General features: G+C 38.5%; 1 protein-coding gene across 4 annotated transcripts in view; it reads right to left on the bottom strand.

Moving 5' to 3' along the window:
• The window catches only part of LOC123504590, a 54,143-nt gene that overhangs the window by 1,265 nt on the left and 38,989 nt on the right, over positions 1–13,889 (bottom strand). For 2 of the 4 annotated variants that reach the window (XM_045255239.1, XM_045255238.1), the window contains exons 6-7: positions 7,248–7,493; positions 5,855–6,347 (exon numbers count right to left, since the gene is read on the bottom strand). In XM_045255239.1, coding sequence (XP_045111174.1) covers positions 7,254–7,493 — 240 coding nt within the window. In that variant the 3' untranslated portion in view covers positions 5,855–6,347; positions 7,248–7,253. Of the gene's footprint in view, positions 1–5,854; positions 6,348–7,247; positions 7,494–13,169; positions 13,297–13,889 lie in introns of those variants that run through there. The other 2 variants (XR_006674877.1, XM_045255240.1) reach the window with 2 other exon arrangements.

Below are 13,889 nucleotides of genomic sequence, written 5' to 3' on the forward strand. Positions count from 1 at the left end.
CTCTCTCTCTCTCTCTCTCTCTCTCTCTCTCTCTCTACACTTAATTTAGATGTACATTCCTCATGTTGAAAAAATGCCACACAGATGTGGAAGAGGCAATATTAGTTGAGGACAATATGTTTCTTCTCATATGCTGGCAGCAAACTGCAGTATATGTATATTAATTATTGTGATGTAGCTAATGTTCTACAACCCTTGGCTTGTGAAGTGTCTTCCCCCCCTCCAGGATGCATTGTATCCTAATGTTTGTATTAAGGCTGCCAGTTACCAGTGGACCTGTAGCACTTCTTCAGTCCAGTCTGCAGAGTGCCAGTGTATGTACCCATGGTGTTCTTTCACATAGGTGATAAAAAACCTGGTAGAATTTGCTTCAGGGTTTTAGAGGGCATTATGGAGCTTGCAACCTGTGTTCAGTGAGCTATTTTTTCTTTTTTTTATGTAGAATGGGAACTAATCAAGGGCAATAGAAATTGATTAAAAAAAGAAAAATCCACTGAGGTACCGGTCCTTTAACATGATCGAAAGAGTTAGCCAACTTTTTTTTTTTTATGCAGGAGGAGCAACTGGCTAAGGGCAACAAAAAATGGAAAGCAAAGGCCCCACTGGGTTGGCAGTTCTCTTAAAGGTCAAGTGAGTTATCAAAAATACAGGAACAAATGTCATGAAACCTCCCTCGTAAAAGAAGTCAAGTCGTAGGAAGATGTAAATACAGGAGTTCCAGAGTTTACAAGAAGAAAGGTATGAATGATTGAGAATACTGGTTAACTCTTGCATTAGAGAGTTGGACAGAATAGGGAGGAGAGGAAGAAGAAAGCCTTGTGCAGTGAGGCCACAGGAGGAGAGGAGGCATGCAGTTAGCAAGATCAGTCGAGCAGTTAGCTTGAAAATAGTGATAAAAGATAGAAAGAGATGCAACATTTCGGCGGCGAGAAAGAGGCTGAAGACAGTCAGTCAGAGGAGGGGAGTTGAGACGAGAAGCTTTTGATTTCAGCCTTTCTAATAAAACTGAGTGGAACCCCCCTCCCCCCAACATGCAAAGAGTACTCCACACAGGGACAGATAAGGCCCTTGTACAGAGTTAGCAGTTGGAGAAGTGAAAAAAACTGGCAGAGATGCTGCAGAGACTTCATAGAGGCTATTATAGCGAGAGATGAGATATGAAGTTTCCAGTTATGGATAAATATCTTTAATAAGTTTAAGCCATAGGAAGGTGGAAATACAGTAGCAGATAGGGAGTTCCAGAGTTTATCTGAGAAAGGGATGAATAATTTGGAATAGTTTATCTCTTGCGTTAGAGAAGTGGACACAATAGAAAAGAAATTCTCATGCAGCAAGGCTGCATGAGAAAAGGAGGCATATAGTTTAGTAAGATCAGAAAAGCATGTGGCATGAAAATAGCAATAGAAGATAGCAAAAGATGCAATATTGCAGTGATGAGAAAGAGGCTGAAGACAGTCAGTCAGAGGAATAAGATGAAAAAGAGCACTATGAATGAAAACCCCACAATGTGAAGCATACTCCATACAAGGATGGATAGGATAAATTCCCTGTACAGTGTTAGCAGTTGGGAGTATGTGAAAAACTGGCAAGGTTGACTTAGAAAACCTTACTTCATAGAAGCTGTTTTAGCTAGAAATGAGATGCAAGATTTCCAGTTTAGAATATAAGTACACAAAAGACAAGATTTTTTTGTGTAGAAGAGGGGGGCAGTTGAGTCTCATTGAAAAGAAGGGAATAGTTGTTGAGAAGGTTGTGTTGAGTTGATAGATGAAGGAATTGAAGTTTTGAGGCATTGCCTCAATCAGAAATTTTACAAAGATCAGAAGTCAGGCATTTTGAGGCTTCCCTGCATGATCTCTTTATTCTCTGAAGGTTTGATCATCTATAAAAATATATGGAAAAATGCAGGATGGTATTATCAATGTAAAAGTGGATAGGACAAGAAATTTGGTTTAGAAGATTATTGATCTATAATAGGAAGAGAGTGAATGACAGGAATGAAAGACAGTGGCCATCTACCACATCAGCAATAGAATGGTTATCTAAAGCTTTTGATATGTCTAAGGCAACAGCAACAGTTTCACCAAAACTTCTAAAAGAGAATGACCAAAGACTTGTAAGAAAAGCCAAAAGATCACCAGTAGAGTGGCTTTGATGGAAACCCCATCAGCGATCAGATAGAAGATTGAGAAGTGATACATGTTTAAAAAATTTCCTCTTGAGGATTGATTAAAAAAACTTGATTAGTTGGAAATTCAACCACCAGTAACGATAGTTTAAGTGATTTGAACTGTCGCCTCTTTTAGGAACAGGCTGAATCTAGGCAAACTTGCAGCAAGAAGGAAAGGTAGATGTTGATAGAAAGGACTGAAGGAATTTGAATAGAATGGGTACAAGGCCAAAGGCATGTTTCTGAGAATAGGAGGGACAATAAGCATTCCAAGGGTTTAGGCCAGCAAGGACATGGGAAACATCACTGCGAATTTAATAAGTAGCAGTAGAGGGTGAGTAAAGGGAGGAATAAGTCCTGAATCATCCATGGTAGTTTTTAGAAAAGGTTTGAGAGGGGAGTTCAGTTTTAGATACAGATGAGATGGCAGTGGTACCATCAAGTTGAAATAAAGGAAGAAAAATTAAGCAGCAAAGTTATAGATGTTTTCAGCCAGAATCCAGAAGTCTTGGTGAGGAGTTGGATTTCAAAAGATTTTGACACTGAACAAAGGAGTTTTTGGTTAGTTGGAGAATAGATTTACTCTGATTTCAGGCAGAAATATAAATTGCATAAGATATAGTTGATGGAAGGTTCTAGTACCATTTGTGTGCCACATCTATATCAACTATAACATGATAACAGGCTGTGTTAAACCAGGCTTGGAAGGTTTATTAGGCTGAGAGAATAATGCATGCCTCCATGTTAGACACTATCACTGTATTGCACTCAGCACACACAAATGGATCTCTGACATAGAAGCAGTAGTTATTCCAAGGAAAATGAGCTTAATAACTCCTCAGGTTCCCCAGACTAGCAGATCCAGAGGCACCTCTACTATGGTAGATCTTGAGAAAGGGTTGGAGCATTAGGACAAGATACAGATATGAGATTGTGATTGGAGGAGCCCAATGGAGAAGATAGTAGAAGCAGAGGTTGGGAAAAGGTAGAAATGTTGGATGCATCTTCTAGACTGTCAGGAATATAAGTAGGCTGTTGTTCTAGGTCATGGAGGATAGCAAATTCAACCTCTTCACTCTAGGATATAGAAAATGGCCCTAGCACTGTATCTGGGCTGGGAGGTGGTGGGAGAAGCAGCACTCTCTCTCTCTCTCTCTCTCTCTCTCTCTCTCTCTCTCTCTCTCTCTCTCTCTCTCTCTCTCTCTCTCTCTCTCCAATGGAAATAAGAATGATAATAGTAAATGATTTTTCATATTAGGTACGTACATTAAGAAATATAATCTATGCAAATTTTAGAGAAAAAATTAGTTTGCCTGCCTTCAGCCATTTTCTGAAGATGATGAACAATAGAAAACATTCACTTTTATGGTAAACTAATCATAAGTCCTATACTTACATATTGGTTCCATATATATCACGAGTACTATGAGGACACAAAATATGCATCCTTATATTGAAGGGGTTAAAGGCCATTTTAACTGAATAGTCATAGAATGAAGAGGAAAGCTAAGGCTGGTGGTAAACACTGAAGTCTCTAAGAATGTAGATCTCTACAAAAAGAAAGAGCATCAGAAAGTGCTATCGCATTTCATTGCTATCGTGCATGCTTAAAAAGCTGCACACGTCTATATTGCACATAAAATTACTGCTATAGTGCACCTGTCATTCAAAAATTCCCTGGTTATGAAATCACATAGTAGTTGAGTTTCACTATATACTTTTATTGGGAAATACTTCTTCACATATTTCCCAATTTACCTATCCACCTTAGCTCCTAAATGTCCACAATGAGTCACATATTGGATGGCATATAGGACACACCTTTTTTCCAGTACTCTTACCTACCGTAACTGTATGCATCATTATTTTATTGCTGGTATTATCATTACCAGTATTATCACTTTAAAAAGTAGTTATCATAAAAATGAAAGCAATCTAATCTGTGAAATTGTCATGGATGCTTACAAATATCAGCTGATTGGCACTCTGACTCAATGCCATCTAGTGGTGAGAAGTAACAGCAAATTTCTGATCATAAGAAAACACATGAACACCCTTACTGTTATGGCAGCAGAAAAGAAAAGATCAAGCTACACTATCTTCTATAAACTACAATTGGTAGATTATGATAAGGAGTATGGCAATAGAGGCTTTAAGGCCACCACCTACAGAAAAAAAAATTACAAGTGTCTGGCAACAGCAAGACAAAATGAAGAGCACAAGGAAAGATAAATGTTTTCTGTTTGTGAAATGTACTGCTAGATTGCTTTCAACAGTATATGCTTAACAAAATTTTTTTCCTGAATCTGACTTGTTGCAATGTGTGTGCGTCTTATACCCATGTGTCCTTTATGGCATTAAACATGTTAAATAAAATATTTCAAATGTATGTTGTTATGATTCTTGATTAAGATTTTTTCATACTGTACTATTTCTTCATTTTTATACTATTGTATGGCATAAAAATTGGGCAAAAAGTGACAAAAAAATGACAGCTTGGAGGACCTAGTGTCAATCTGAATTATTACCATAGGTTCTTTACTTCGGTTATTGTGATTTTGGGTATCGCACAGTGATAGATGCATCAATTTTAGCACGATAGCAGAGGGTTGAATGTATAGTCAGAGGAGTAAGGTCAAAGGTATACAGCTCAATTAAGTGTAGGTAGAGAGTGACTCTGAAGTCACAGTGAGATGGGGGGAAAACTCACAAGGTTCAAAAGTGTGGGCATTAGAGGAAGTTAAGTCCCTGTGCACATAGAAGCCGCATCCTGCTTTGGAGTGAAAATGAGGATAAAGAAAGGAGGGAACAGAAAAGGGGCTACTGTAATTTGTCTCAGACACCTGTGTGTCAATGAGGAAAAGAAGAGAAGGTTTAGTAGGGGAGCATAACTTTGTTAATGAGGCTTATATCAATATGTAATACATTTGGGAGCATGTAGGAATTTATTGTAAAAATCTAACGCTTTTGATATTTTTGCAAAATGTATTTTCTTATAGCTTTCCTGTTTTATAGAATTACCATTTTTTTCTGACCTGTAAGATATTCTGGAGTCCTGTTGTGTGGGTTCTGTGGAAAACTGTCTAACCCTGTGGAAGGGAGAGGATATCGTACCCTGTGTTTCTATGATCAATCTTTTGTGACATTATCACACTGATCTTCCCACTGACTTCAATAATGTGGATGATGATCTACATAGATTAAAATGACAATTACTATCAATTATGTAACACTTCAACTTGAGCAGTTCTTTTCTTACTGTAATGCTGTAATAGAAATGTTGTGAGGATACCTTCCCCTTTTTTACTGTGATATTACTTAAAATAAAATGTGATTTAAAAATTATTGTCACTCCTGTCTTACCTCATTAAATATTTTATTTGAATGATCTAAACTAGCATTTCCCGACCTTTTCCAACCATAGCACCCCCTGTTGTCATGTCTAAGCGATCCAGCTCCCCTAATTAATATCTTGTTATTAGAAGGGTAAAAAAAAAGAAAGTGAAGTGTGTGCATCACTTCCCCAGCACCCCTTATAATTGATTTCACCTCCCCCAAGTGGTGCTAGCACCCAAAGTTGGGAAATACCAATCTAAAGGAATCCCATGACCATACAGTCACAGAAAGCAACACATATAAAAAACTTACCATGGTTTACTACACATGTTGGTAAACATATAACACTAATTTTTTTATGACATTTATTGGTTCATAAATATATCTAAATTATTCTTTCTAATCCATGGAAGAACAAGACAGTAAATAAGTAGCATTCTTGAATGGCAATAATCTTACAAAGACATACACATAATGGATGCATTGTTCTACTGAGAATCCATATGGAAGTCAGATTTCCTGCACAGAAGCCTTCTGCAGTCTGTACATGTGGCACTATAGCATATGAACAATATCATCACAACAAGAAATTCTGAACACTCATATCTAAGCCTAATATCTGACTAAAACTCACTGCAGTATGCATAACACTAAGTCTAGTCTTTGCCTTGAGATAGGATTCTATCATAAGGATATCTCCTTTTTAATTCCTGAGTTTTTTTAACAATATTAAGCAAAAAGATTCCAGTAATAACTTTTTCCATGTAATAAGTAGTGAAAATAAGCCACGTGAAAGTTTTCAATGTGTAGATTCAAATTCCCAGCTTGGTTTCTGACAGGTCTAGAAATTTCAAGACAAGAGTAAAATTGTTAATCAGTACTGTCCATAGTCATATACCTAATGAAACACTAAATATAAAATGAAAACAACTAATAAATACATATTCTTCACACTGCAGCTACTTAAGCTATACCAGCCACTTAAATACTACTTAACAATCAACAATATCAATACAAGAAGATATAGTGGAGGAAGACAGAAGGATCAACATGCCAGGGTATAATTTGAGCACCACAACACTACACAACTGCACCAACACTACCATATGGATCCCTCTTAAGAAAATTTGAAGAAATGTATGTCACATTCAAACATGCTGCATAATACTCCATATTTGGCTTGTCTTGACTGCACAACAAAAATGGTGGAATTAATGCACTGATTGAATGCTGGGCAAATCAGTCTCATATCTCCATTAGGTATTAACAAAATTACAAACAGTCTCACTCCACACTGCTTATGAAGAATTCTTTAGATATTGTGCAATCAACACATACACTACAGCACCAACTTGCCATGTAACTACACCCCAGCAAATAAGACCACTTTGTAAAGTGCTCTCCATCAGTTTAAAATAAGTTTTGAAAATCTTTTCAGAGGGTCAGGCTGTCAAACAGTATGTTGGTATCCTTGATTAATGGCTGAGATATTGGATGCAATAGTCCATAATTATTTTTATCATTACTATGAAATTTTGACTAATACAATGTAAATTTTAAAAGGATAATAATAACTGTGACAAATAACAATTATGTGCAACACAAGAAAATGCCAGCAATTACTTCCTTAGAGTAAACATCTTTACAGGCAATGCAAGACTGTATAATGATAATATATTTAATTTCTATTTATAAAACCCTCATGATGTACTCATATATATGATACAAGTCTATTACTCACATGTATTCATTCATCTGCTACTGGATTGCTGAATGTTGACTCTTCCTGGGCATCAGAATGAGCTGCCCTGTCTTCCTGGTCCTCAAAGGATGAGTCTCGGGAAAACTGTGGTGATGGGGGACCAGGGATTTTGAGAAGAAAAGTATGCTGGGTGCATTTTGATACAAACTTCAGAAAGTCCTGCTTGCTGCATCCATAACTATCCATTGGAAAACCAGAGTACAGCATCTTCGTTTGTTGATAGATCTGCCAGGATAGTAGATAGTAGATAATATAGATTTAGCTGATAAAAAGATACTTAGAAAATATGAAAACAGGTTATTAATTGACACACACTTTCCATGTTGATGTTCTTCTTGATTTTCATATGATTTGATGTAATTTTGGAAAAGAGATTAGCCTACTATTTAATCACAAAATGAAATTTTTAAACTTACAGCTCCAGATTTAAAATAAATAATAATTCCAAAATTTCTATCTTATGATGAATATGTTCCTTATTAAAAAAAAAGTTACATACATCATGCATATGTAACTCATAGTAAAGATGAAAGGAGAGGCTATGACATCACAGAAATAAAGTCAACTCTAAGCATTGCTTTGCCGATGATATGTGGCAATCAGCCATCTCAGAATTTTGCAATTATGCCAGCTTGTTCAGCATATGGCTGCACCAGGAGGAGTGACAAAGGAGACATAAAATAAATATATTCATGGCCTATCATCACATGAAATGCTAGGAAAATGGGTTAGATCATGAGTGTGCCAAAAAAGTTGTAGGAGATTACATGATGAATTATTTCAAGAATTTCATTAGCAATTTATCTTCTGTGACATCCACATGCAAACAAGTTATATCAAAGTATTGCAGAGTTCTACATATATAATCAGAAGAACAGTAAACACTTACTATTAACAAAAAATTATGAATGATGCAATAAATCTTTGCATATTTGTATGTAAGACACCTTATGCTCGAATATTCCCTTTTTGACTGACAGTTATGACTTACACTAGTAAACAGTGATCAAATTAATAGAATATATATAACTTTTATTGGCTTCATAGTTAACATTAATACATAGTAATTTCTTAAAACCTTGAATATTTCTGCAAAAACTGTTGAGCCCTAGCAAGTGAGACAATTATGGGTCTCTCTTAATTCCCAACCAACTTTATTTATTTATTTAACTATTAATTGGAACATTTTCAGGCCTAACCATTTTAGGCCTCTTTTTCATTGCCTCAGGATGGCGTGCAGTAAAGAAATTCATGGGTTGCCATTACCATCCCTTAATTAATTCATCACTGCAAATAATATAGTACCCAACTTAACCTTACTATTACGTACATTGTAGAACAACAAACAGATATTATGCACTTTCTATACAAATTAGGAAAAGGATTCAATAGAACCTGATATTAAGATGGTCATATATATATATATATATATATATATATATATATATATATATATATATATATATATATATATACACACACACACACACACACACACCAGAGGACCGGGGTTCGATTCCCCGCCCGGATGGAGATATTTGGGCATGTCTCCTTTCACATGTAGCCCCTGTTCACCTAGCAGTGAGTAGGTACGGGATGTAAATCGAGGAGTTGTGACCTTGTTGTCCCGGTGTGTGGTGTGTGCCTGGTCTCAGGCCTATCCAAAGATTGGAAATAATGAGCTCTGAGCTCGTTCCGTAGGATAACGTCTGGCTGTCTCGTCAGAGACTGCAGCAGATCAAACAGTGAAACACACACACACACACACACACGGCCCGGTAGCTCAGTGGTTAGAGCGCTGGTTTCACAAGCCAGATGACCGGGGTTCGATTCCCCGGCCGGGTGGAGATATTTGGGTGTGTCTCCTTTCACGTGTAGCCCCTGTTCACCTAGCAGTGAGTAGGTACGGGATGTAAATCGAGGAGTTGTGACCTTGTTGTCCCGGTGTGTGGTGTGTGCCTGGTCTCAGGCCTATCCCAAGATCGGAAACAATGAGCTCTGAGCTTGTTCTGTAGGGTAACGTCTGGCTGTCTCGTCAGAGACTGCAGCAGATCAAACAGTGAATTACACACACACACACACACACACACACACACACACACACACACACACACACACACTACTGGCTGCTATAGCATATTAGCATAGTACAGTACATATAAGCAGTTTGTGATTTGCTGTGTGGGATTTGTAGTTTGAGTTTGTAATAAAGTTTAGTCTGTGGTAGTGATAGTTATGAGCAAGTCTCTTAAAGTGTAGCCCCTGTTCACCTAGCAGCAAATAGCTACGGAATGTAACTCCAGGGGTTGTGGCCTCACTTTCCTGGTGTGTGGAATTTGCTGTGGTCTCAGTCCTACCCGAAGATCGGTCTGTGAGGTCTAAGCTCATTCCGTCATGGAGAAGGTTGGCTGGGTGACCAGCAGACGACCATGGTGAGTTACACACACACACACACACACACACACACACACACACAATCGAGAGGGCCAGGTTCGAGTCCCGGTAAGTGGCGAGGCAAATGGGCAAGCCTCTTAATGTGTGGCCCCTGTTCACCTAGCAGTAAATAGGTACGGGATGTAACTCGAGGGGTTGTGGCCTCGCTTTCCCGGTGTGTGTTGTGTGTTGATGTGGTCTCAGTCCTACCCGACGATCGGTCTATGAGCTCTGAACTCGCTCCGTAATGGGGAAGACTGGCTGGGTGACCAGCAGGCGACCGAGGTGAGGTGAATTACACACACAGCACAGTTATAAAGCAAAAAGAGGATTGTGAAATACTGCAGGAAGACTTAAACAAGATCTGGAAATGGAGTAAAAAATGGGAGATGGAATTCAACGTGGACAAAAGCCACGTCATGGAAATGGGAAAGAGTGAAAGACGACCAGTGGGAATCTATAAGATGGGAGATGGAACAGAACTACAGAAAGTAAAAAAGGAAAAGTACTTAGGAGTTACAATGGAAGAAAACAAACAACCGGTAAGCTATATTGATAGAATTTTCAGAGAAACATATACATGTAATTTTGCTAAGGAATATTGGATTAGCATTTCACTACATAGACAAAGAAATGATGATGAAATTTATAAGTACTATAATAAGACCAAGATTGGAATATGCAGGAGTTGTGTGGACCCCCCATAAAAAGAAACATAAGGAAGTTAGAGAGACTACAAAAAATGGCTACAAGAATGGTTCCAGAATTTGAAGGGATGACATATGAGGAGAGATTAAAGGCTATGGATCTACCAACCATAGAACAGAGAAGGGAGAGAAGGGATCTGATACAAGTTTATAAATTGATTAATGGAATGGATCAAGTGGATAATGAGAAACTGATCCTGAGAGAAGAATATGACATTAGAAACACAAGATCGCATAGTAAAACACTGAGAAAGGGAAGATGTCTGAGAGATGTTAAAAAGTATAGTTTCCCACAAAGATGTGTTGAGACTTGGAATAGTTTGAGTGAGGAAGCGGTATCAGGAAAGTGTGTGTATAGCTTTAAAGAAAAATTGGATAAGTGTAGATATGGAGACAGGGTCACACAAGCGTAAAGCCCTGTAAAATTACAACTAGGTAAATACACACACACACACACACACACACACACACACACACACACACACACACACACACACACACTACGTACTGTTACTACTGCTGCTACTAGTACTGCTACACTCCCGTCCCTCATTGATTCCTTCTGTCACTCCCTTACACAATTCCATTGCACATTTCTCCCTCCTATCACTACATTTTATGCATTGTGTGTGAGCAAACAGAAAATGCCTGGGAAACACGAAGAATTGAAGGAAAAGTTGACATGAAGAGGGACAGAGGCTGTCTTTGTCCAGCTCATGGTGGGCGTCGGACGGTCTGAACACGAGATATTTAGTATATAACCATAGCGTTATTTAACAGTAATGGACTATGCTATTTATCTATATTGGTAGTTGATTTTGGCTTTGCTTCACACTCTGGCCGAATCTAGAAACACTAGGGAGTGTAGGGAGACATTGACGGACTGACTTGGGAGAATGGTATGGGTGAGGTGCTCGTGGCCCAATATTTACGTACATAATCAACTTAAAAAAACGTGAGAAGAAAAAAGAAGGCACTCAGACTGGAATGAACTACATTTTTATATGTAACAAATACTTTAACTAATAACTAAAATATGATAATGTTACCAAGTCTATTTTTTACAAATTTAGGGTCAACGAACGGTCTGTATTTCAAATTAACAGCACCACAAACAAATCATAATGTCAAAAAGGAAAGCACAGCCACACTACATTATTCTACATTTTCTGAATACAAAAAAAAAAAAAAAAAAAAAAAAAAAAAAAAAAAAAAAAAACTGCTTTCCATCCAAATACAGAAAACACAGATTTCTCATCATTTAAAGATTCTTTGTTTCCTATTTCAATAAAATATTGAATTTAAAAATATGAATAGTTAGACTAGGGATTAGAGAATAGACTAAAGATTAGAATTATTAAAACGAGAAACCACAAAAAACTAAAAAAACTAGACAATCTCATTATGGATTATTATACATTCCTATCAATAAATACAATACAAAAACAATGTAAACTCCAATAATAAACGAAAAAAAAATTGTGGCATAGAACCAGAATAGTTTTTTTTACCTTTTCTCATCAGCTCCATCTCATCCTTCCCTCCCTCCGTTATTCCTCCCCACCCCTCCACCTACTTCCACACATTGAGCCTTTAAAATATCTGCAAACATCTGTAAAACACTCGAAAAACGCCCAGAATCACTTGGTTGCTGGATGAAGTGCAGCTGGCGTAGCTCTGGTGGGGTGAGGAGGGAGGGGTTAGCGGTAAGGGCGCCAGGGATTTCTTGGTGGTGGTGGTGGTGGTGTGTGTGTAATTCACTGTTTGGTCTGCTGCAGTCGTGTGTGTCGGTATGTGTGTGGATGTGCCTGTGTGTGTGTGTGTGTGTGTGTGTGTGTGTTTAATGTCATGGCCTATAGCACCTGTGGGTAACTTGAAGGGTATTGGAAGCGCTGTTAAGCTTCCACCCAATAGTGGCGCAGACAATTTTATAGTGGTACCCATATTAGGACCCATACCACTATCCATGCGCATCTTTGATGTAACCACCTAGAACCTGGGTATCACGGTGACATGTTGATAAATTCAAACCACTCGACAAATGGCAAAGTAACAGGACGATACGTGGTGAAATTCGAACCTACGAGTGGACATCTGTCCGCTCCCACGGTATGGTTTGGTGTGATGTGGTGTGGTGTGTATGCTCGTGTGCGTACCGTATGTATATGGTGTGGTGTGGTGTGGTGTGAGCGTGTGTGGGGTGGTGTGGTGTGGTGTGCGCACGCGTGCTCGTGTGCACGTGTGTTCGCGCGCGTGAGCGTGTAGCTACATATATTATGATACACGTACTATATACCTATGTGTGATTCACCTCGGTCGTCTGCTGGTCACTAAGCCAGTCTTCCTCATTACGAAGCGAGCTCAGAGCTCATAGACCGATCTTCGGGTAGGACTGAGATCACACAACACACTCCACAGCGTGCTAACCACTACACTACGCGATGTGTGTGTGTGTGTGTGGGGGGTTGGTGGGGGGTGGTGGGTACGATACTAATATTGCAGATAAAAACAACTTGAAACCATTAAGAATGCCCAACACACTCTTAACAACCACAAAACATCTAAGCAATTCTTAATTATCACACGTGCAACCACTTAGCAACCACGTAACAACTAATTCACCTTGTTTTAACTTAATATTACGAAGAAACACCAAAACTCATTAAATCTTGCAATATCACCAATTATCCTTACAAAATATAATTATTTATCTTACAACACCTGCAGGTAACTAATATGACAGGCAGACACACGTAAATACCCAAGGAGCCAGGTGGGTTGGAGGAGCGGGGTGCGACGTGAGTCCGCAAAGGTGTCTGACAACCAAATGAATGGACCTGGATCGTGATTCGTGAAGGGCGGATTGTGACGGTATGGCGTTGGGCGTTTCTGATTGGTGGATCTGTTCCTCTACTTATTCTTTTTAGAGGGCTTTGAAATAAATATACGAGTTTGCTGAAATATAAAATGGTGACGTTTTTGTTTGTTTATAGTGTTAGTTTGCGAATATTGAATGCTAGAAGATATTTGCGGTATTCACTTGTTCTGATACTTATCGTACCAGTATCGGGGTTTCTAATTTAATTCCGAAACACTTCTACCCTAAGTTTCCACTGCTTTAATATGCTCTAGCTCAAATGGTTCGGGTTTTCAAGGGTGTTTTTAAGGTTCTAGTGACAGATTAACTTTATTTGTTCATTATGAGCAGGAGAAACACTCTTGGGAACCCAGCTAATCATCTCTGTGGTGAGTGTGGTCTTGGATAACAGTTGTGGTGAGAAATTCTGAACAAGAACCACTGCCTGCTCTCTCTCTCTCTCTCTCTCTCTCTCTCTCTCTCTCTCAAAACACACGTACGCACAATACAAAACGCCAGACACATAGACGTACATACACATACGTAACCAAGTAACAATATATATGTATGTATGTATGTATATTTGTCTGTCTGTTTGCCTGTCTCTCTGTTCCTCGGATACGT

This window comes from Portunus trituberculatus, chromosome 16 (assembly GCF_017591435.1).
Source record: "Portunus trituberculatus isolate SZX2019 chromosome 16, ASM1759143v1, whole genome shotgun sequence".
In the NCBI taxonomy this organism is placed as follows: Eukaryota; Metazoa; Arthropoda; class Malacostraca; order Decapoda; family Portunidae; genus Portunus; species Portunus trituberculatus.